At 45.6% G+C, this 25203-nt stretch overlaps 1 protein-coding gene across 4 annotated transcripts in view; it reads left to right on the top strand.

Moving 5' to 3' along the window:
- Positions 1–25203, top strand: part of LOC135388781 (uncharacterized) — a 174439-nt gene that overhangs the window by 104069 nt on the left and 45167 nt on the right. For 3 of the 4 annotated variants that reach the window (XM_064618572.1, XM_064618574.1, XM_064618573.1), the window contains 13 exons: positions 1223–1315; positions 3277–3501; positions 7253–7345; positions 7834–7968; positions 8581–8673; positions 9129–9263; positions 9893–9985; positions 10461–10601; positions 16388–16480; positions 17630–17854; positions 23810–23902; positions 24400–24534; positions 25105–25197. In XM_064618572.1, coding sequence (XP_064474642.1) covers positions 1223–1315; positions 3277–3501; positions 7253–7345; positions 7834–7968; positions 8581–8673; positions 9129–9263; positions 9893–9985; positions 10461–10601; positions 16388–16480; positions 17630–17854; positions 23810–23902; positions 24400–24534; positions 25105–25197 — 1647 coding nt within the window. The remainder of the gene's footprint in view (positions 1–1222; positions 1316–3276; positions 3502–7252; positions 7346–7833; positions 7969–8580; positions 8674–9128; positions 9264–9892; positions 9986–10460; positions 10602–16387; positions 16481–17629; positions 17855–23809; positions 23903–24399; positions 24535–25104; positions 25198–25203) is intronic. The other variant, XM_064618575.1, reaches the window with a different exon arrangement.

Consider the following 25203-nt stretch of genomic DNA (forward strand, 5'->3'; position numbering starts at 1 on the left):
CACTCCACATTCACTATCATTCCTCATCATCATACACAGAACAACTGCCGTTATTAAGTACCAACTGTGACTACCTGCAAGTGATGGCCTTATAGGAAGGATTTGACGCCGGTGGCGTGCAACTGTTCCCCGAATACAAAGCATAAACAAAAATAGTACGTGGAAGACACAAGCAACAAGCTAGAAACACAAAATAAGTAAACACTTGAGGAATGCAGACAATCAACAGAAGGGTAAGGGAATGCCGCAAATCACTCAGAGCCAGACGGAGTACTGACATAATACACACTTGAACCACTCTTCAATAATTATGCAGCTTGAAAAGTCACTCTTATAATCTTTTAAATTATACAGATATTTTAAACCCCGGATACATGTTGGTGTAACGTGTTCCATATTTTCACTGCTGAGTACTGGAATCAGAAATAACCGAAATTGGTTAGTATTTTAGGCACACTGAGTTTGAGGGAATTACGATTCCGTAGCAGAATTAGACAATTTCTGTGGCGTAAAGCAACGAATGGTACGGTACATAGAGTATTGATTGGCTTATATACTAATGTACACAGTCTATACCTCAGTAGGGTCTTGACATTCGGAATGTGAAAAGATTTTGAATGCATATGTAACAGTTTCATGACTGGGTAAAGATAGCATTGTCAGCACTATATTTTCTTTTTCTCTAGCAATTAATGCACAGTGGCGTTACCGCACAGGCGTATGCCAAAGTGCATTCTATGCCATAGGAGATAGAGCTTTCAACACAAGACAAACTGTCCTGAGGGTGGACAGAGAGAGCAGAAATCTTAACTTAGCTATGGTGTACGATCCAAAGCATATTTTCTTACATAGATGCTAAACATGGTCATGCAGAGACAGGTGTTCGTCAATGTTCGACCTCAGAAAATCCCAATGCTCCTTGCACACGCGTTGCATCCTCGGAGACTACTGGAATGAGCTATCCTTCATGTTTCGTTTTGGTTGACCTTCACTCCTCGTGGACAATCGGCCTGGAGAGAAGGAAACGAAACAGCTTGGAGACCTTCCCCTCCTTTGTTATCAGCACGTTCCCATCAAAGCGGCGCTAAGCTCTCTGGGATTTCCTCAAATCGCATATTATACTACCCAGAAATTCAACCGCAGGGCGTTTAATAATTGTAATCGAGCCAAGGACGTTACCCTTGTTACCTTTATTTACAATGGTGAATTTATGTTCTTACAGGAAAGTGAAGCTGCCCAGTGCATGTACTACTGCGGCCAAACTGCAAACGGCGTGTGGAAATATGGCACCTACGATGACGGACTCTATTGTAATGTACGTAGCCATCGAATTATCGCAGCTTTCGTGAGTCAGTTTTTGCCAGCAAAGGAACGCGGAGAGGATAACAGTAATCTTACAACGACGAGAGCATCAATTATTGTACGCGTAGAGAAAAGTTTGTAGTACTATGAATATGGGAGCTGGTGAATCGCTGAAAAGCTTGGGTGCATGCCGAAAGTTCAACCAGAACTTTAGAGTACAAACGGAGTATGCATGTCTTAGCTATGTCTTCTCCGGCCATAGGTGATAAAACAGCATAAATGGAGGCGAGCTGGTGGAGAAACTCCATACTGTCAAAAACCTTGAGTTTGGGCGAAAAATACAACGGACGACACAGAAGGACTCGAAGACAGGAACATTTACTTGACGCAAAAACCGAAACATATGGCAGAGGAAAAACAGGTCAAGTACAACATTGTCAGCAGAGACCTTTCACAAAATCTGACTAAAAGCCGGTTGAATTGATACTAAGGGCATGCTTTACACAATTACCCACGCGTTTTGCAGCTATTGTCTCACTTAACAAGCGTCTGGGGGTTGCAGATTCATGAGCAAACCATAACGTCTCCTCCCAAAGGGGCTCGCTGTCAGTACAGATTTCGAAATGGGCAGAAAAATTGCGATCGGGACTCGTCCTATGTTGCCTTAACCTTTGATTGGTACATCGAGAGGTTTGACTTACCTACGCCAAGGGGATTGAATAGACAACGTACTTGGCACATGGAACAAAATTTAAGGATCTGTGAGCTACCCTTCACAGCACCTCAGCTGGAGCACCTCAATTCAGCTTACTCTGAGCGACTCCTCGTGTATACTGATGAATCCCCGTGCATACTGAAAACGTGTCTCACTGCGGGCCATCAGCAGCCTTTTAACATCCCACATGATAATCTTGGAAGCGGCGCCGAGTTCCCTACGAAACGTCATCTACCGTGTCTGGGCTGTTCGCCATACTGACCTCGGTGAACCACATGGCGGGGTCAGCGCCTATGGACCGTGGACTGTGTTCACGGACAAGTAAGGCGGCGCTTCCTGGCAAATTATTGTACCAGAACAGTCGGCGGTCCAGACACCATGATAGTCGCAACATACAACCGACTTCTATCCTCGGGTCCAATCCTCGGGAGGTTCCAATGGGCACCTGGTAACGCCAGCCTACACGGAAACACCCACGCAGACGCCTTAGCGCGTCGGGTCATATGGGGACGTCACCTTCAATAACGGCTGCTTGCCAGTTTCGGCCTCACAACGTGTCGGTTACAAATCCGCCGAATCCGCCACAGCGGTACTCAGAAGTTTCAAGAGGGCGCTGTCCGATTAAAAGAATATATCCGGTCACATCACCCGTCGATGGATTTCATAGGCACATACCACTGCTAGTGTCGAGAATCGTCTATCCTACACTGACTACGACTTAATGTCACCGAGACCCCTCTCTATAAACTAAGTCTTCTTGACTAGCCCAAATGCCCTACTTGCGCCTTGAAGGCTGATATTTCACATCTTATCCTCGACTGCCGCAGATTCGACACCCCTCGAGATACGCGCAGACGACCTTACTCGAGCTGCGTTTCACAGACTTTTCTCTGACCGCTCTGCTCGGCCCAGTGCGACATCCACACGGCGGTTTGTGACCAAAGCAGGTTTGATGTTCCTGAGCGACGCACACACAGACACATACATTTGATGATGATGAGGTGGGAATTCACCGATGATGGGTGTCCCTCAGCTGCAATGTTTGTAAATCAACAGATATTCTCTCGCTCTCTCTCGACTCAGCGCCAAAAGCTTGACTGGAGGTGCACGTCTGCGCTAGTGGCAAAGGCGGTTGCGCTGCCACAGCCCGATGGAACGAAATTAAATATGTCAATTCTGTAATTTTGGTTTATTCATGCTAATTCATGCGAATCGAGACCGTTATCAAGTAACTACCTAATCCTCAAAATTTTCCGCAGTATCGAGGCACACGGGATGGTACATGCTACGGAGGAGTCTGTTACCAGAAGGGCTCGCTTCCTGCACCTGGACCCGAAACTGAAACTGTGGCACGAGGACGAGAACACGCAAATCGGCAAGGTGAAGAAAAGAAGCGGGAAGGGGAAAGGGAAGGTTCGTTTACATGGACTTACACTCACCGGCTTAGGAACGCCGAGAAGGCTTGCGAGAAGAGACTGCGTTCAGTGAGTATCGTCCAGTTAAGTTCAGTAGGCACATTCCGCACTAAATGTCACGTCTTTCATGAGTTACACCATTGCAATCTACGGGATTTCCCAGGTTGAAGTACGACATTTGTTCAACCACGGAGGAACTATACCACTGACACAGAATATTTCGAAACTCTCGTCAACCATGTGCGCGAAGATCGAATCGAAAATCTTCAGCTTACGGAGCTGCTTGAGTGAACTATGCAAATTACATGAACCGCTCTCTCCTTATGGTGTCAGTATCAGATTCCACGCCATTTTCATTTCGAGGAAAGCTGACGTTATGAAGTCGAATGAATCGATGAACGCTTGTTTATCCAATAAATACACAATAACAGTTACCGGTGACACGCATATAAATTGATTTCATATTGATATTTCTGGTTGCCTACATAATATTTACATCTGGCTATATTACATTTGTGTCAGATGTACAAAGTGAAGGGACCAATGACATATTTATTACATTGTGAACTTTTGAGCCATTCGACATGGCAATACAGGACACAAACATACAAACAAAACATTGGAATTGCCTCGATTTTCTGGTTGAACAAGAAACATATTCATGCCATGCGTTGTACAGAGTCAAGGAGATCAAGCCAGCAAGTTTTGAGTTCAGTGGTAATTTTATGGCAGCTTACTCACAGGGGGGGGGGGGGAATATATATTTATTAAAAGGAAAGGTCTGCCAGACCAAGGTCGGCATGCTATTCCATTAAAAAAAATAAAAAGAAAACGAAGAATAAATAGAAAGGAAAGGACGAAGAGGAAAAGGTGAGTCTCCGTAAAAGGCTAAAGGCTAAAGGCTTACTCACAGGCTACATACATTTGTAGTGAGTTTACAAACTTGCGGAAGGCATTTTTTTGTGATTAGCTGGGTTCGTTAGAGAGTCACAGGTTAGATCATCAAGTATGCAAGTAACTTTTATCAGTGGGGCGGTGAGTGTTTTCGTACGTAAACACTGGATTTGTAATATGGCAACCTAATGGTACCGAGGCCAATGGAAACACAGAAGAATGGCCGCTGTTGATGTAAAGACAGGGCTGGAGACCCTTCCTCAACTACAGATGAGTAACCGCAGTAGCGCTTATCTAAATGAAATAGCGTCCATGAAGCACTTATGTTTCAGCACAGATCAAAGATCCAAATTGGTAAAATTAATTCAAGTACCGACGAGCAGTGTCAATCAAGAACGCTATAATTGCCCCGTGCCTAAGGTATCAGCGACAGTGTGCTACGTAAATGTCACAACACACTTGATGGGATACAGCTGAATAATTGATGTGCGATATACAGGGTGTTTCACCTAAAGTGATTAAAAAAATCTAACCGGTGACATGCACGCCGGAGGATTGCAGGACTTTCGGAGGTTACCTTCTGGAAGCTTTTGCCACATTTGAGGAAGACTATTTTTAATTGCGGGAAACTTATTTTTGTCAATTGAACTTCGAAAATTGCCAAGCGAACCTCACATTTTTTACAGAAATGTGAAGTCATCCACGAATAACTGCAAACCCAACAAAAACTTTACACAGTATTAAAACAGAAATAGTCGAAAAAAAGTAAAAGTCACGCTCTAGCACCGCCTGCCTGCTTTTCCAAAGAAGCGCGCTCGAAATGTATGTCTAGAGGAGGAAGTGTCCCCGCCTTCCCTTGTTCGTTTGTGATAAAACGGTTGTTTGGTTTTCTTTTTGATAAGAGGGTTGTCCCCAGCATCAAGGTAAAAGCGGAGGAAAGAAAGGTAAAACATGAGGCGGATACACTTCCTCCTCTCCCCGCATATCAGTGCGCTCTACGACAATCGAGGAGGCGCGGCTAGAGCGTTATTTTTACTTTTTTTATTATTTCTGTTGCGATACTGCGCATAGTTTTTGTTGGGTCTGTGGTTATCCGTGGAGGACTTCATATTTCTGTAAGAAAAAGTGAGGTTCGCTTGACAATTTTCAAAGTTCAATTGTAAACCAATAAATTTCCCGCAATTAAAAATTGTCCAAAGCATTCCTCGATGGTGGCAGAAGTTTCCAGAAGGTAATGGCAGAAAGCCCCACAATCCTCCGACAAGGACGTCGCCAGTTAGAATTTTTTTCCCATTGGGTGAAACACCCTGTATACACGTGTATCTGTGGAACGTGTGGAATCCGTGCATACTTTCCCCATGGAGCGGCTCTAGCCGATCATTCCTGATAACGGTATAATTATTTGTCGATTACTTCCCTATGTTTGTTGACCGAAGAGATGCACACGGCGATCATGGCACAACATTGTTACGGATTGGTACAAATAAGAGACCTAGTTTTATTGCGAAATTGCATGCTGGCTTATTCACATTTGCCGGCCGCGCGCGCGTATACCTCGTTTATGGCCCGTTATATTTAGAGGCATTAGAACTGTGAAACGAATCGGAAAGGAAAACGATATCAAGCTCTTAATGACGGTTAGTTGTTAGAGCCTCACGCGAAGACACTTTGCCTTCAGGGTCGGTGAGGGAAAGCGAATGACATTACAACAACAGCTAGTGCAAGCTGACCACGATAATGTGAGGCGGTCAGCTCGTGTGTTGCAGGAAAGGGTTGAGTTGAAAACAACCGAAGGAGTGTCCACGAGCGCATGCTTTTTCGCTTCATGCTCATTGTCAAATTGGTCAGCTATTTATGTGAAAGCCACAGGTGTTCCGATGAAAGGTGAAATGACCATGAGCTATGTGAAAAAAAAAAAAAAAAAACCCCTAGGAATTCTTAAGTGAAAACTGAAAAAAAAAAAGAACTTGAACTAATTACTTTTGATGAAAACTGCTAAAAAATATCTAAATGAGTAAGTTAGGGTGGCGACATCTTACTTTACTAGGCGCGATTAATGCTGGAACACCCGCACTAGCCGCGGACGCGTTGCTGGTACACCCGCATTTTACCGCCACCCGCAGCAACATCGAATTTCTACCCGCAAATCGCGAAACCCTGCGCGTATCTCCGAGTAACCGCGACTGACGCTCCCCTCTAGTTATAGTTACAAGCCTGTTGCAATTATGGAAGAGCTTGTGTCTCCTTTCGCATTATATGCATGACCATACTGCGAAAGAGGAAAGGAATTTTCTGAAACCATTTCATAATTTCAGTTTTTGAACGTGCCGCTGCTCACAATCATATTTTTTCTTCAACATGCAAGGTGGAGGTCCTCCTTCTAGCGTCTTCATCATAATCTCCCTCCACTAGATGCTAGCATCCCGCAGGAGGAGCTGAACGAAGTCCGCGGTCCACGGCCTATAGACCAGCTCCCGTGGCGTAGTGGTTAAGATGATCACTTTCGACGCCGAGACTGGGAGGTGACAAGGGTTCGAATCCTGTCACCGGCTGTGCTGTCTGAGGCTTTCCCTGGGTTTTCCGAAGACTTTCCAGACGAATGTCGGCACGGATTCCCTGAACTCAGCCCAGGACACATACTAACCCCCCTCCCACTCCTTCCTGCTTACTCTCTCCATCTGTCCACGTCTGTACGCCGCCCATAGTTGCTTCGCGGCGCTAAAACGTAAATAAAAAGCTGCCTATAGTCCCCGCACGGTCCCTATAGCCCACAGAAGACACGAGGATTTGTCCATGCAGTGTTGTGCGTTACTGACGACGATAGTAGATCACCCAGTTTTGTGTAGCCTGTTGCCTCGGCAGGGATAGATATGAAGCTGCACACTTCGTTATCCGTATGGATGACAATGCGCGTTTCTGCTTACAGGTCACCGAAGAAGCCTATTGCATGTACTACTGTGGCCAGAATCAAAACGGCCTGTGGAAATACGGCACCTATGATGATGGACTCGACTGTAATGTACGTACCATTGAGCTTACCACGACAGCATGAACGAAAAGCACATGAAAACTAGAACAGCTCAAGTTAAAGACACGGATCCCTCAAGATTCATTCCAATACGTAAGGAATAATTGGGGTTTTATTTCTTCGCCGTGTCGGACCTGTTCTTGTTTATCATGGACGCCAATGCCACGTCGTGGGTCTTCTGCCATGCCAAACATTGAGTCTCCAATGAGATGTTTAGCCGGGATCTCTGAATTGGTTCTTCTATTGATATCTGTGACAGGGATCCGTGTGAGTGATTAGGCTTTGTTCTGGAAGCAGCGATGCCATAGCCTCCAGGACTTCATTTGGAGATAGTCATTTCTTTGCAAAATACAGTTGCGACAAGTGTGCTCATGAAAATATTTCACTTCATTAATTTGAATTTATTTACGACCATCCTTGCCAATTCAGTTGATGTATCAAGTGATCGCTTGAAGATGACCTGCATAATTTCCCTGCAGTACCAAGGTACATGGGATGGTACGTGTTATGATGGAATCTGCTACCAAAAGGGCTTCGTTCCTACACCTGGGCATGAAACTGAAACTGACCAGTTTAGGAACGCCGTAAAAGTTTGCGAGAAGCGACAGCGCTTAGTAAGTATATAATTAAGTTTAGAAAGCTCACTCCAGAAATTATTGTGGTCTCTCGAATGTGCTACATGAGTTACAGCATTGCAGTCTACAACTTGTCCGACGATGAACTGCGACGTTTCTTCCACCACGTAGAAAATAAAAATGAAATAACGCTGGCACGGTCGATGTCTGAACTTGATAGATGTGTAACAAAATGTACGCGACAAAGTTACGACGGCCACGAAGTAACACGCAACAGCATATAGACTATTACTCAGGACACTGTATGGGAAATTATGTTCTCCGTACACTCTATACCTAGCACTCTGTGGCGAAGTACTTCGGTCGCGGCTTTTGATTTCGGGGATATCGGGTTCTAATTGGTAAATGTCGCTATGGTGTTGTCGGATACGTTCGATAAACCATGTATCCAAAAATGCCATTGGGGCTGCACGGTACTGTCCGGATGAAGTCCTCGTAACTCCGGCCGTTGGAAACACAAGCCCCAGGCTGTCGTCCATGTAGCGACTGTAGTAGGTTGCCTGTCTTGTGCAACCCTTATCCGAGGCAGCGATGAAGATCAAGCTGCACTTTCTTATCTCCATGAACGACAGCGAATTTTTCGGCTTACAGGACACTGAAGCAGCCCATTGCATGTACTACTGCGGCCATACTGCAACCGGCCAATCCAAATATGGTCCATTCGATGACGGGCTCGACTGTAATGTACGTAACCTTCGAATTTTCGCAGTTTTTGAAATTCGCTGTCTGAGTTTCGACGAAAGCAACTTGTAAAAGATGGCAGTTAAAGTTAACGGCACGGAACCCTTATGTGCGCATACCTATTCTACAAGACAAGTGCTTTTGACGAGCTTTAGAATAAAGACGTCGAACTGGAATCGGAGGCAAATTGCAGTTTTGCCGAACGTAACGGAGGCCTTTCAATATGTTATCTCCGACGGACATTAATGTGAGAGACCAAGGTCCTTTCTGGGCAACAGCGTTGTCGGATCGACCTGGGGTTCATTTGCCTCTAGTCACTTCTTTAGGAACTACAGTTCTGACAGGATACCTCATAAAATATTTTAATCCGCTAATATTGATTTAGTTATGTTGACTCCAAGAATGAAGCCAATTCATCAAGCGACTGCTGCAGAGTGATCTGTACAATTCTTATGCAGTACCAAGGGACTGGGGATGGTACGTGCTTTAGAGGGATCTGCTACCAAAAGGGCTCCCTTCCTAAACCTGGACCTGAAACTGAAGCTGAGCAGCGCAGGAACACTGTGAAGGACTGCGAGAAGAGACAGCGTTCAGTAAGTATCTTCCAACGTTCGACATTACTAAGCAAGACATTCTAGTCCTGAAACTTCAAAGCACTTCATAAGATATGCCTCGACATATCTTATGATGCAATAATGCAATAGAATACAGTCAATAAGAAACTACTTGGAGGGGCACAATGCAATGATGCTTCGTTTTTCAGCTGAATCCCACACCGTTCTATACTGGGGTCCTTCCTGTGCCCTGGCATATATTAATCCTCGCAAGCGTTGTGCCAGACGAATTTGCAATAGGGCTTCTATATAATAATGACTCCAAAACCTGGCACAGTCATGCTACGTCATTTTCATTCTGCCCACACCCCTCGAGGCAAAAAGGAAAAAAAAAGATGGAGTTGAAGTCATTCAAACCCACTTTCTACTCAACTGTATTAACCACGGTTGGAACGGTGCAGTTTATTGGGGAGTACCGCAGGAATACAGCGGCTCAGCTGTTATTGTCATATAACATATGCTCGAAGAAAGATTGATTCACGAGTTAGTTACTGGGAGCGGTAGGAGGTCTCACTATTTCGTTTCGCCTTCTTCCGCGGTAGGCATAAATGCCAAGCTGCACACGTCATTATACATGTGTTAAACACAATGAATTTCGCTTCTTACAGGACAGTGAAGCAGCCCATTGCATGTACTACTGCGGCCAAACTTCAGGCGGCTTGTTAAAATATGGCATGTACGACGATGGACTCGTCTGTAATGTACGTAGTGTTCGAATTTTCACGACAGCTGTTCTAATGGAAAAGCATGCCTAAGAAAACCGCTTGAAAGGATGCATGAGGATCTAGACCTTTGTTGTGCAGTCCATGCATGTAGCTCGCATCGGCTAATTTTTAGCTGCTAATCCATCGTGCATTGAAACACGATTCAGTCAGGGGGGGGGGGGGGGGGGATATATACATTTGATTGGAGGGAAAGGTCTGCATGCTATTCCATAAAAAACAAACAAAAAAAAAGGTATGCGACTGTTATCGACAGCCTCAGCTTGATTGAACTCGAAAAGTTGAATAGCTTTATCGGTGGCGCGCTTCGGCACTAATGATAGCGATAGCGGCCATACTCGCGTCCAAACGCAATTAAATAACTCATTTATGTAACCTTAATTTCGTTATGCTAATTTGAGCGAGTCAAGTTCATTTGTCAACTAACTATTTGACCTGCTCAATTTTCCTGCAGTACCGAGGAACATGGGATGGTACATGCTATGGTGGTCGCTGCTACCAAAAGGGCTCTCTTCGTGCACCTGTTCCTGAAACTGAAACTGATGCTGACCGTGTTCGGAACGCCGTAAGGGCCTGCGAGAGGAGACAACGTTCGGTAAGTAAAATGAATAACCATGCGCGCTAATATGCACTATACAAAATGTTCATTTTGCAGCCGCTATTTTTTTCAGTAGCGATTCCGTTGCATTTTAAATTTGTAGCGCAGAAGTATTTCGGCAACAAGTTCGGGTAGCAATCCAATCTTTCTCCACTACCGCTGCTTTTACTAAAGTGGACAATATGGAACTCGGGGCGGGAAAAACCGAGATAGCGACAACGCAGTTTTTTTCCTCTCCAACTTTTTTCATTTTGTTGCGATTTACGCAGACATGTCTGGCGATCCTCCTCGATTTCAGTTGCTCTCATAAGTTAAGCCCCACTGAATATAATGAAAAAAGATGTAATTATCTTCTAGTATCCCAGAATTCATCAAAGTTTATTAATTTTCTTCCTATTTTCTTAAGCTTTCGGGTAGCTCTTACGGTACGACAACATCCATAGAAGGCATACTTATTAGAAGTAGAACAAAATAAATTCAAATTGTTGTGCATAGAATTTGTATAAAATGCAGCATGATAAATGCCGCAACAAAGTTGCAACGCTGCTACGATATTACCCGTACTCGCACATAAACGTGGCTCAGGAGGTGACACAGGCAATTAGAAATTATACAAGAAGATCGAAAGCACGCTGGCCTTTTTTAAAGTGCCATTCCGGACTCCGAAAACAGCGTTTATTTTATTTAGTCCATGAAGAGAACGTGCCTCAAGGAATCTATACGCGAAATTTCAATCTTCTCTAGGAACGCTGTGCACTTCTGCTGAGATGTGTTGAGCCTCCACAAGTTTTGATGACGCGAGAAGCGGCTGACGTAATCATAAGCCCACAAACTGCAATGGTGTCATGTTCTGGAGACGGCACTCGTCTCCTAGCAATGACGCCGGCGTCCGGGGAGGGTCACAAGGTGTGAAAGTCACGTGACGTTGATCGAAAGAGGTGAAAATGGGAGAGATGTCTTCTCCCTCCTTTGTGCTTCCTCTAACTTCGGAGCGGTCGGAGGATATGCCACGGGGAGCTCAGCTAACTGAGTGCAAAAAGTGACCCCCCGGAAGACTCCGAAGGGCAACAACGTTGCCAGATGAGAGCCGGGCGCTCCGTCGGAGCCTAACATGACGTCACAGTTCTCAAAAATAAAAATTAAAGGACGACGGAAGCGAAATTTGTCCATTGCAAAAAAGGGCCCGAACAAGGTGCAAATATTACGTAGAATTATGATGCCACTAGTATTTTATTGCGAGTACGCTGTACGGATGGGCATGATTTTGACGATTACGAGCGCGCTGGGCCGCCCACACGACACGATCGCCCATGGAATGCGCCCGCTGCCGCAAAGCATTACGGGAAAATCTGAGGAGCGCGTGACGTCAAATATCTCTCGAGCTCCATGTGCGACTGCCCGATGAACGGGATAAACACGGCGAATTTCGAATAACGCCTGAAGATGTATGATTCGGAGATCTAGTGGAAGTCTGAAGGCGATATATCCTATGAGAGATGGGTTCGTACATGCTTCTTAGTCTCCGTTTTTTCCCCATAGCGGGAATCAGACGTACGCCGAAACGCCAAGCGGAGGTAAAGATTTGTGCCTTCCGTTTTCGTGAAAATACAGAAAGGGCCGCTCCTTCTTTCAGCCTGATGTACCTCGTTGACAAGTCAAGGGTAATGAGCGCCTCTGGATTTGTTTTGAACCATTCGTCAACAGTATGTGTGAGCACTACTAGTCTTGTTTCACCTGTCTGCAAGTAGGCATAGACGGATTCGCGGCGACAATAAGATTCCTGTCTTTCGGAAACAATTGAAATATGTCAGTCATCAAAAAAGTCAGACATCGGCAGAATTTGAGCGTCTCATCTCTCGATTGCCAGTCGAGCGCCAATGGCCGATACGGCCACGGAAACAACCACAGACTGGTAGAGCGTGTTTGTTCTGAAACATATCCAGGCCGAACGCAAGGTAAGACAGCCAGTAATGTAAGCAGCAAGACTCTCACCCCTAGAGAGAATGAGATTACCTTCCTTCGGATGGATTTTGGGGGCCAGCCTCGGTAGTGTTGTCTTTGTAATAAACGTCACTCGATGTTTGACGCTGTGTTTGTGATTTCTATCCGTGTGTCGTTCGTGCAAGGAACACTATGTCCTCCGGTTGCCGAAAGGAAGTAGGGAACATGCTGTAGCACAGCCAGGAAAGACTTCACAAGCATGTACAATTTTTCTTGTCGCGAAAATCAACAAAAACGCAAACGCAAAACAACCGCGAAATGAAAGTCAGCAACTCCAACAGGAGAGACAACGTGCGTCACTTCCATGGTCTGCAACGGCGGCACGGCGACGCTCGCCAGGGGCTCAGAGTGCTCCGCGGCCGAATTTTATATCGCGATTGTGGCGGCATTTCAACAAATATACGTAAATCTAAGTCGGATTCCGGATTGTTTTCGTACACATCGCAATATGAGGCAAACAGCTTTGCAGCACATTTTCGCTTCCGTTGTCCTTCAATTTTCTCTAGCTTTCGCGTCACGTAGAGCCAAAATAGTTTACAGGTATGTAGAGTGAGAAAGAAGATTTGAGTAACATAACTTTGGTAGGACTCTGAAGACACGAGATTAAGTCCGTAGTGGCCCTTTAAAGATTATTTTAGCTGCGAATAGTGCCACGAATACCATGAGGTCTTACCCAGCAGCTGTGATCGTAGCTGACCTTTAACGCGCGAGAGAAGTCTTTGAACTGCACACGTATTTTGTTACGCCATGAACTCCACATGGCTCCACAGAGGGCATGGCCCTTAATTCCACGAATATTTTGTCCCCCATGAACTACGCATGGCTCCACTGAGAGGGCGTGACCCTTAATTCCACCAATACTTTGACTGCCATGGACTCCGCGTGGTTCTATTGAGAGAGCGTGACCGTTAATACCACGAAAATTTTGTCCGCCATGAACTCCGCATAGCTCTACTGAGAGAGCGTGACCCTTAATTCCAGGAATATTTTGTCCGCCATGAACTCCGATGGCACCGTTGAGAGAGCGTGGCCCTTAATTCCACGAATATTTTGTGGCTGCAGCATGGTGCTCGCGTTCCGTGGGATACCTTTTCCGGTGTTACGTTAGGGTAATGCATTTTTTACATATCCGCTAATGCGCTCGGTGCATTACACATGATGTTGACGTGCAAGGGAAAATTCACTTTTTTTAATGTTTTGTCTAAACGTTGTTTCCGTTCAAGAATGAAAGATTTCTTGTAGGACTTTTGGAATTCCTCCCTACACTCGGTGTTTGGTTGGAAAACCTTCGCCAAGAAGTATTGTGGGCTAAACTCTGACACTGTACAAATTGAGAGCGCCACTTGTGGTGCATTGCGTGAAGCTTCTCCATCCACTATACCTGTGACTCAGTGACGAAGTTGTTTGTTTGGGGTTTCTTGTCTTGCAGTATATGCCTTCGACCCGTAAATATGTTTTTGTCAGATGTGCTCCGTAAAACATTTAACCACAATGCGGTTAGAAGTTCACAATATAATGCACAGATGAAGTCTGCAGTAGCTCCGACCATAGCCATCACAACCCAGAGGCTGTCGTGCTTGTAATGGCGCACGCATGTTACTGGCGACTGCAGTAACTCTTGCTATTTTGCGTAACATTATTCATCGGCAAGGATGAAGGTCAAATTGCACACTTCAGACTCAGCATCATTCCTCATCATCATAAATAGAACAACTGTCATTGTTAAGTACCAACTGTGACTACCTGCAAGTGATGGCCTTACAGGAAGGATGAGACGCCAGTGGCGTACAACTGTTCCCCAAATACAAAGTATAAACAAAAATACTACACTTCAGACACGAGCAACAAGCTAGAAACACAAAATAATTAAACCCTTCAGTAATGCAGACATACAAATCAAGAGAAGGCTAAGGGAATGCCGCACTTTCCTCAGGTCCAGAGGGAGCGCTAACATAATACGCACAATACGCATAATTCTTGAATAATTACATAGCATATAAAGTGACTCTTTTTGAATCTTATAACTAAAATCTTTAAAATCGCTTTAAATGTATATAGATATTTTAGACCCAGGTACATGTGTTGGTGTAATGTGTTCCAGAGTTTCACTGCTGAATACTGGAATGAACCGAAGTAGCCGAAATTGGTTAGCATTTTAGGCAAATTATGATTCCGTAGCGGAATTCGACTATTTCGATGGCGTAAAGCCACGAATGGTACGGTGCATAGAGCGTTGATTGGCTTATATACTAATGTACACAGGCTATACCTCAGTAGGGTCCCGACACTGGGAGTGTAAAAAGGGATTGAATGCACATGTAACAGTTTCATGACTGGGTAGCGATAAGATTGTGAGAAATATATTTTCTTTTTTCTTTAGCAATGAACAGTGGCGTTACCGTACAGGCGTATGCCAAAGTGTAGCATTCTATGCCACAGGAAATATGGCTTTGAACAAAACACAAACTGTCCTAAGGGTGGACGGAGAGAGCAGAAATCGTCACTTGGCTAAAGCGTATGATACAAAGCATATTTTCTTACATAACTGCTACACATGGTCATGCAGAGACAGATGCTAGCCAATAGAAGACTTCAGAAAAACCCAATGCTCCATGCGCACGCGTTGCATCCCGGGAGACTACTGGAATGAACTGTCCTTCGGGTTTCGTTTTCGCTGACCTGGACTCCTCGTGGCCTAGGACATAGGCGCCGACTGCGGGGGGGGGGGGGGGGCCCTTGCCCCCCCGGAACATGAACTAGGAGGGGCGCCGCCTCCCCCGGGAAGGCCCGCTAAGAGACTGACACCAACCTTTGGGGCTCGGCGCGCCCGGGTCAAAAGAGCAAAGAGGCACCAACCCCAAAAATGCATCTTGCAATTTGTAAAATATGTATCTGCCCACCATACTCATTATCACAGTAGAAGGTGAGGCGAAGAAACACAGAGGATGACACAACACATATCTAGACTGAATTTCGCCCAAAGCAATCAGATCAATGAAACGAAGCAGTCGAAAAGGAACCAGCAGCTGCGAGGTGTAACGGTAGGATCTTCGGAACGCATATCCGTTGGGAGCGGGTTCAACTCCCGCCTGCTCCATTTCATTGACCATATTCATTATATTGCGCGCATTTCGGGTCAAACACCGAGGATTCAATGAATTTTGTTCCTTTTGCACTCAGTTTTCAAAGGCGCAATGCCTTCAGTTGTGGACATGTTCACTGTTTACGTTCTTTCTCTTTTTTCTTTTTGTTTTGTTTTTTCTGTTCTTCCTTCCTCTTATTTCTATACCAGTTCTGCATACATCATAGGATCCCGCCGGAGTGTGTGATTCTTCAACTTTAGTTTTGTGTTCTTCACTTTTCTTTTCCTTTTCTTTCCTTCTTTTGCTTTCTTCTTTTGCTTTGCCTTTTTCTTCCCCCTTTCACTTTTTTGTTGGAATAACAAGCCGACATCCATCTGGCTTTCTTTTCCTTTCTTTTTTTCTTAATAAACATATCCCCCCCCCCCCCCCCCGCCAGAGTACTTACTTCGCGGTGCGCCCTTGCCCCCCCTGGGAAAATGAAAACACTCCGCTTCTGGCCTAGGAAGAACGAACCGAAACAGCTTGGAGAACTTCTCCTTTGTTCCCATAATTCAAAGCGACACTAAGCTCTCTGGTACTTTCTGAACTTGTCTATTACTGTACCCGGGAATTTAGCCGCTGTGCGTTTAATAATTGTACTCGAGCGAAGGACGTTACAATGGTTACCTTTCTGGAAATAATTGTTTTATCTCCTTACAGGACAGAGAAGCTGGCCAGTGCCTGTACTACTGCGGCCAGACTACAGGCGGCGTGTGGAAATATGGCACCTACGACGACGGACTCGACTGTAATGTACGTAGCTATAGAATTACCGCAGCTTTCGTGCGTCACAGTTTTTTCCAGCAAAGGAATGCGGCGAGGATAAAAGTCATCTTACAAGGACGAGAGCATCAATTAATGTAGGCGTAGAGAAAAAGTAGTAGTACTATGAATGTGGAGCTGGTGAACCGTTGAAAAGCTTGGGTTCAACCAGAAATTCAGAGCGTAAGCGGAGTATGGCTGTCTTAGCAACGTCTTCTTTGACCATCGGTGATAAAACAGCATAAATGAAGGCGATCTGGTTTAGAAACTTCATACTGTAAAAAAGCTTGAGTTTCGGCAGAGAGTCGAACCGAAACGTTTATCGGTTCGGTTCGGATTGAGGTTCGACGATAAAGGTTCAGTTCCGGTTCCGCTCCGTAAGGTAGCTGTAATGGTTCCAATGTTTTTTTTTTCTTTTTGTTTTTTCAAACTGTTCGGTTCTGGAAACGGTTCATGGGCAACGGGTAGAATGAAGCAAGGCAGGCAGGTTAAGCACACTTCCGTTCGTGTGGTACAGTGCTTGAAGTGGGCAGGAAGACGTCAAGAGTAGTTCAAGATTTTGAAACCTTTTGTGCGATATGAAAGACAAGATTAATCACGACAGGAGCGTAACCATGAATTACCGGCTTGGGTTGACTGTCTCCGAACATAGCTCATGTCGGAGTGGTTAACTAGCCCACCGTGTTGTTCGTAGAATCTCGTCAGGAATATGACAGTCAACCAAGCCTGCTAGTTTGTCCCAGGTCGTTTAAGCCACTGAAATTATTGATTACCAGTCAGAGACGCGAATACACGTTAATCAGGAAAGGACGCTTCATGGAAGTTGGACGGGAATGGTGCGATTCTCAGCTCGTTAAACTAAAAGGCGCGTTGTCGTGTCGGCACTGACAGCCGCCGTGCTACCATGCCGCCGTTACAGTGAAGTGTCTGTGGAACAAAGACAGCGCAAGTGCAAACAGAAAGTTCGACTCGACTTTATTGGAGGTGCGCTTCGGCGCTAGTGGCAATGGCGATTGCGTTGACGCAGCCAGATGGAAGTCAATTGAATATGTATTTCTGTAATTTTGATTTATTTACGCTAATTCTTGCGAATCTAGACAGTTATCAAGTGACTACCTAATATTTCCAATTTTCCGGCAGTATCGAGGCACATGGGATGGTACATGCTACGGAGGGGTCTGTTACCAGAAGGGCTCGATTCCTGCACCTGGACCCGAAACTGAAACTGTGGCACGAAGACGAGGGCACGGAAATCGGCAAGGTGAAGAAAAGAAGCGGGAAGGGGAAAGGGAAGGTTCGCTTACATGGACTTACACTCACCGGCTTAGGAACGCCGAGAAGGCCTGCGAGAAGATACTGCGTTCAGTAAGTATCGTCCAGTTAAGTTCAGCAAGCACATTCCGCACTAAATGTCACGTCTTCCACATGCTTCATGAGTTACACCATTGCAATCTACGGGATTTCCCGGGATGAAGTACGACATTTGTTCAGCCACGGAAGAACTATACCACTGACACAGGATATTTCGAAACTCTCGTTAATGATATGCGGAATGCACGAAGATCGAATCGAAAATCTTCAGCTTACGGAGCTGCTTGAGTGAATTATGGAAATTATATGAACCGCTCTCTCCTTATGGTGTCAGTATCAGATTCCACGCCATTTTCATTTCGAGGAAAGCTGACGTTATGAAGTCGAATGAATGGATGAACGCTGGTTTATCCAATAATTACACAATAACAGTTACCGGTGACACGCCTATAAATTGATTTCATATTGATATTTTTGGTTGCCTACATAATATTTACATCTGGCTATATTACATTTGTGTCAGATGTACAAAGTGAAGGGACCAATGACATACTTATTACACTGCGAACTTTTGAGCCATTCGACATGGCAATACAGGACACTAACATACACACAAAACATTGGAATTGCCTCGATTTTCTGGTTAAACGAGCAACATATTCATGTCATGCGTTGTACATGTCAAGGAGATCAAGCCAGCGAGTTTTGAGTTCAATGGTAATTTTATGGCAGCATGCTCACAGGCTACACATATTTGTAGTGAGCTTACAAACTTGCGGAAGGAATTTTTTTTGTGTGTGTGATTAGCTGGGTTCGTTTGACAGTCTCGGGTTAGATCATCAAGTATGCAAGTAACTTTTATTAGTGGGGCAGTGAGTGTTTTCGTACCTAAACACTGGATTTGTAGTATGGCAACGTAATGGTACCGAGGCCAATGGAAACACAGAAGAATGGCCGCTGTCGATGTAAAGGCAGGGCTGGAGACCCTTCCTCAACTACAGATGAGTAACCGCAGTAGCGCTTATCTAAATGTAATAGCGTCCATGGAGCACTGATATTTCGGCACAGCTAGATCAAAGATCAAATTGGTAAAATTAATTCAAGTACCGACGAGCGGTGTCAATCAAGAACGCCATAATTGCCCCGTGCCTGCATTATCATAAGGTATCAGCGACAGTGTGCTACGTAAATGTCACAACACACTTTATGGGATACAGCTGAAATATTGATACGTGATATACACGGTGTTCCACCTAAAGTGATACAAAAAATCTAACAGGTGACATGCACGCCGGAGTATCGTGGGACTTTCGGCGGTTACCTTCTGGAAGCTTTTGCCACATTTGAGGAAGATTATTTTTAATTGTGGTAAATTTATTTTTGTCAATTGAACTTCGAAAATTGCCAAGAGAACCTCACCTTTTTTACAGAAATATGAAGTCATCCACGAATAACTGCAGACCCAACAAAAACTTTACACAGTATTGCAACAGAAATAGTTCAAAAAAGTAAAAGTCACGCTTTCGGCTTCTCCATAATCATTTCATCGTGTGTGGTGATTTCAACGCCCATGGTACTGCGTGGCGAAGCTCGCATGATGATGTACAGGGCCGGCTGTTACAGCAATGCTTGGAGGATTTTGTCGCCATCGTTTTAAATGATGGCTCTCAGACTTTTTTTCGTGGGCCCTTGTACTCCAGCTGTATTAACGTCACCTTTTGTTCTCCTTCGTTGGCCCGAGAGGTTCACTGGCTAGTAGATATAGACACCATGGGGAGTGACCACATGCCGCTGCTTGTCTGCCACTCTGGGCTGCGAGGCCCTCGTAAGACCAAGAAAGTTACTAACTGGAAGGTTTTTAACAGGACAGCTTAAGATTTACTTCACTCTGCGACAAGTCTGGACGATATTAACTGTACTCTGGCGTCCAGCATGTCTATCGCAACCAAGCAGGTCCCCATCCCAGCAACGCATTCAAATGTTGATGTCGAGTTTGAACGCCTAAGAACAATACGACGCCGAGCAGAGCGCCGGTTCCGTCGTTCTGGAAGTCAACAGGATTACCAGGAAGTATGTAGGCTTCGTAGCGTCATCCGAAAACACCTCCAGCGCCTGGGTCGCAAAAGCTGGAAGTCATTCTGTTCCACGCTTTCCCCTTATACACCTACCGGAAGAATATGGCAGATTGTTAAGACTCTTAGTTGCCCTGTTAAGCAAGAGGCTCCCTTCAGAACTCTCGCGCTTCATTTGAAGATCTCAGAAATTACAGCTCGTGAAGAGTTCTGCTGTCTCCTCACACGACCATCTGGTGCCTCTTCGACTGACGCCCACAAGCAATCGGTTGTTGATGCTCTTAGTGGTGTTGATTTCGGCTGCATGGCTTGTGACCCTGTCATGGACTTGGAGTTTACCATCAACGAGTTGCAGTCAGCAATCTCCCACTCTAGGAAAGGATCCTCACCTGGGGCCGACGGGATTACGTATCAGGCCATAGCTTCCTTAGGGGATGCGTCGCTTGAAAAACTGCTGTGCTTCATTAATGACTCCTGGAGAACTGGTGTCGTGCCTGAGGTATGGAAAGCGGCTCGAGTTATCCCAGTTTTGAAGCCAGGGAAGCCGCCAAGGGAGCTGGCGTCATTTCGTCCCATTAGCCTCACAAGCTGCTTGTGCAATGTAATGGAAAGGCTAATATTGGACCGCCTTGACTGGTTTTTGGAGTCCCGGACGCTACCGCACCCGGCGCAGGCGGGTTTCAGGAGAGCTCGTTGTACAATGGATTGTGTCTTGAATGTGGTAACCCACGTAGAACGGTCTACTAACCGTGGCGCCATTCCTTGATATTAAGCGAGCCTATGACACTACAAGCCATGGCCATTTACCCCATGAGCTTTTCTCCCTGAGCGTTACTGGGCGAGCTCTCAGGTGGATAGCCAACTACCTACGTGGTAGAACTGTCTTTGTGATGACTTCGGATGGTGAAACGTCTCATCACAGCAGAACAGCAGGTGTCCCACAGGGCGGGGTCGTCAGCCCACTCCTCTTCAATGTCGTGATGGCTGCTCTACCACCTCTCATGCCACGGGGCGTCAACATCAGCTTGTATGCTGACGATATATGCATATGGACATCCGGCAAGCAGTGGCCTTTGATGTTGTTGCTGCTTTGCTGGAACACAGAGGCATGGACCTCTCTCGTGAGAAGTCTTTTTTTTTTTGCCTTTCACTCGCCGTCATTTGAAGAACTTTCAGCTTCGTATAGGTGGGAATGTCGTGCGGCGTCTTACACACCATAAGTTTCTTGGTGTGGTTCTTGACCGCTGTCTGTCCTGGAGAGCGGAGGTTCGTTGTCTGAGAGGTAGAGCTGAGTCTCGGCTGAGTGTCCTGCAATACCTCTGTGGTGCCCGCTGGGGGCTTTCTACAAGGGCATTGCTTGGTCTACACCGGTCCCTCATACGACAAATGTTGATGTACCATCTTCCAGTGTTGCATAACCTTTGTCCTTCGTCCGAACATGTGTTGGAAACCGTCCTTGCAAAGAGCATGAAACAGTGCCTTGGTGTCCACAAATCAACGCCAACTGTCCCTGTCATGGCTGAAGCCAAGGAGCCTTCGCTGGTCTTCATGCGGACGGCACAATCTCTTGGGCACTACATGAGGCTCTCCACTCGCCACTACCGTCACACATTAGTGCGCGACATTCTTCGGCGACCAGCATCCGGATACTGCCAAGCTGTTTTAACTCACCGCAGCCCCATTCCAAAGCACAAAAAACTTGTTCTACCCGCAGTCCCACCATGGACCCTTCATGCACCACCTGTGCATGTCAATGTCCCTGGCTTGACTTCCAGAAAATCGTCTACAACAATTGTTGTTCTTCGCCAACTCACTCTGAGCCTGCTTCATCGCGATGAAGGCGGAATTAAAATCTTTACTGATGGCTCATCGACACAGACCGGCTCTACCTGTGCATTCGTAATTCCTGAGCTGTCGATTGAACGAAGCGCTAGGCTGTCGCACTCGAAGTCGGCTGCTGCGGCCGAGCTGCATTCCATTCTTATGACGCTTTCCTTCACACGTCCTTATGGGAACACTTCCTCCTCTCCCCGCATCTCAGTTCGCTCTTCTTTACGACAAACGAGCAGGCGAGGCTAAAGTGTTATTTTTACTTCTTTTCTTTTTTTCGATTATTTCTGTTGCGATGCTGTGCATAGTTTTTCTTGGGTCTGTGGTTATTAGTGGAGGACTTCATATTTCTGTAAGAAAAAGTGAGGTTCGCTTGACAATTTTCAAAGTTCAATTGTAAAACAATAAATTTCCCGCAATTAAAAATTGTCCAAAGCCTTCCTCGATGGTGGCAAAAGTTTCCAGAAGGTAATTTCCGAAAGCCCCACAATCCTCCGACGACTACGTCACCAGCTAGAATTTTTTAGCACATTGGGTGAAAGACCCTGTATACACGTGTATCTGTGGAACGTGTGGAATCCCTGAATACTTCCCCATGGAGCGGCTCTAAGCGATCATTCCTGATAACAGTATAATTATTTGTCGATTACTTCCCTATGTTTGTTGAACGAAGAGATGCGCACGGCGATCATGGCACAACATTGTTACAGATTGGTACAAATAAGAGACTTAGTTTTATTGCGAAATTGCATGCTGGCCTCGCGCGCGTATACCTCGTTTATGGCCCGTTATATTTAGAGGCATTAGAACTGTGAAACAAATCGGAAAGGAAAACGATATCAAGCTCTTAATAACGGTTAGTTGTCAGAGCCTCACGCGAAGAAACTTTGCCTTCAGGGTCTGTGAGGGAAAGCGAATGACATTACAACAACAGCTAGTGCAAGCTGAGCACGATAATGTCAGGCGGTCAGCTCGTGTGTTGCAGGAAAGGGTTGAGTTGAAAACAACCGAAGGAGTGTCCACGAGCGCATGCTTTTTCGCTTCATGCTCATTGTTAAATTGGTCAGCTATTTATGTGAAAGCCACAGGTGTTCCGATGAAAGAAGGTCAAATGACCATGAGCTATGTGAAAAAAAGCCTAGGAATTCTTGGGTGAAAACTGAAAAAAAAAGCTTGAACTAATTACTTTTGATGAAAACTGCTAAAAAATACCTAAATGAGTAAGTTAGGGTGGCGACATCTTACTTTACTAGGCGCGAGTAATGCTGGAACACCCGCACTAGCCGCGGACGCGTTGCTGGTACACCCGCATTTTACCGCCACCCGCAGCAACATCGAATTTCTACCCGCAAATCGCGAAACCCTGCGCGTATCTCCGATTAACCGCGACCTTGTGTCTTCTTTCGCATTATATGCATGACCATACTGCGAAAGAGGAAAGGAATTTTCTGAAACCATTTTAATAATTTCAGTTTTTAAATGTGCCGCTGCTCACAATCATTTTTTCTTCAACATGCAAGGTGGAGGTCTTCCTTCTAGCGTCTTCCTCATAATCTCCCTCCACTAGATGCTAGCATCCCGCAGGAGGAGCTGAACGAAGTCTGCGGTCCACTGCCTATAGACCAGCTCCCGTGGCGTAGTGGTTAAGATTATCGCTTTCGACGCCGAGACTGGGAGGTGACAAGGGTTCGAATCCTGTCATCGGCTGTGCTCTCTGAGGTTTTCCTTGGGTTTTCCGAAGACTTTCCAGACGAACGTCGGCACAGATCCCCCTGAAGTCAGCCCAGGACGCATAGTTACCCTCCCTGTTTCCCACTCCTTCCTGCTTACTCTCTCCATCTGTCCACGTCTGTACGCAGCCCATAGTTGCTTCGCGGCGCTAAAACGTAATTAAAATGCTGCCTATAGTCCTCGCACGGTCTCTATAGCCGACAGACTACACAAGGAGTTGTCCATGTAGTGTTGTGCGTTACTGACGACGATAGTAGATCACCCCGTTTTGTGTAGCCTATTGCTTCGGCAGGGGTAGATATGAAGCTGCACACAGTGCACGTCCGCTGCACACTTCGTTATCCGTATGGATGACAATGCGCGTTTCCGCTTACAGGTCACCGAAGAAGCCTATTGCATGTACTACTGTGGACAGAATCAAAACGGCCTGTGGAAATACGGCACCTATGATGATGGACTCGACTGTAATGTACGTACCATTGAGCTTACCACGACAGCATGAACGAAAAGCACATGGAAAATAGAACAGCTCAAGTTAAAGACACGGAATCCTCAAGATTCATTCAATGCGTGAGGAATAATTGGGGTTTTATTTTTTTTATTTTTTCGTCGTGTCGCACCTGTTCTTGTTTATCATGGACGCCAATGCCACGTCGTGGGTCTTCTGCCATGCCAAACATTGAGTCTCCAATGAGATGTTTTAGCCGGGATCTCTGAATTTGTTCTTCTGTTGATATATGTGACAGGGATCCGTGTGAGTGATTAGGGTTTCTTCAGGAAGCAGCGATGTAATCGCCTCCAGGACTTCATTTGGAAATAGTCATTTCTTTGCAAAATACGGTTGCGACAAGTGTGCTCATGAAAATATTTCACTTCATTAATTTGAATTTATTTACGACCATCCTTGCCAATTCAGTTGATGTATCAAGTGATCGCTTGAAGATGACCTGCATAATTTCCCTGCAGTACCAAGGTACATGGGATGGAACATGTTATGATGGGATCTGCTACCAAAAGGGCTTCGTTCCTACACCTGGGCATGAAACTGAAACTGACCGGTTTAGGAACGCCGTAAAAGTCTGCGAGAAGAGACAGCGCTTAGTAAGTATATAATTAAGTTTAGAAAGCTCACTCCAGAAATTAATGTAGTCCCTCGAATGTGCTACATGAGTTACAGCATTGCAGTCTACAACTTGTCCCACGATAAACTACGACGTTTCTTCCACCACGTAAAAAATAAAAATAAAATAACGCTGGCACGGTCGATGTCTGAACTTGATAGATGGGTAACAAAATGTACGCAACAATGTTACGACGACCACGAAGTAACACGCACCCGCATATAGACGATGTGTAGACTATAGACTATATGACACTCTGTGGCGAAGTACTTCGCTCGCGGTTTCTGATTTCGGGGGTATCGGCTTCTTATTGGTAAATGTCGCTATGGTGTTGTCAGATACGTTCGTCGCTGTTTGGTAAACCATGTATCCAAAAATGCCATTGGGGCTGCACGGTACTGTCCGGATGAAATCCTCGTCCTAGGTCGTCGTCCATGTAGCGACTGTATAGTAGGTTGCCCGTCTTGTGCAACCCTTACCCGACGCAGCGATAAAGATCAAGCTGCACTTTGTTATCTCCATGAACGACAGCGAATTTTTCGGCTTACAGGACACTGAAGCAGCCCATTGCATGTACTACTGCGGCCATACTGCAACCGGCCAATCCAAATATGGTCCATTCGATGACGGGCTCGACTGTAATGTACGT

The sequence above is a fragment of the Ornithodoros turicata genome, chromosome 3 (assembly GCF_037126465.1).
Source record: "Ornithodoros turicata isolate Travis chromosome 3, ASM3712646v1, whole genome shotgun sequence".
NCBI classification, from domain to species: Eukaryota; Metazoa; Arthropoda; class Arachnida; order Ixodida; family Argasidae; genus Ornithodoros; species Ornithodoros turicata.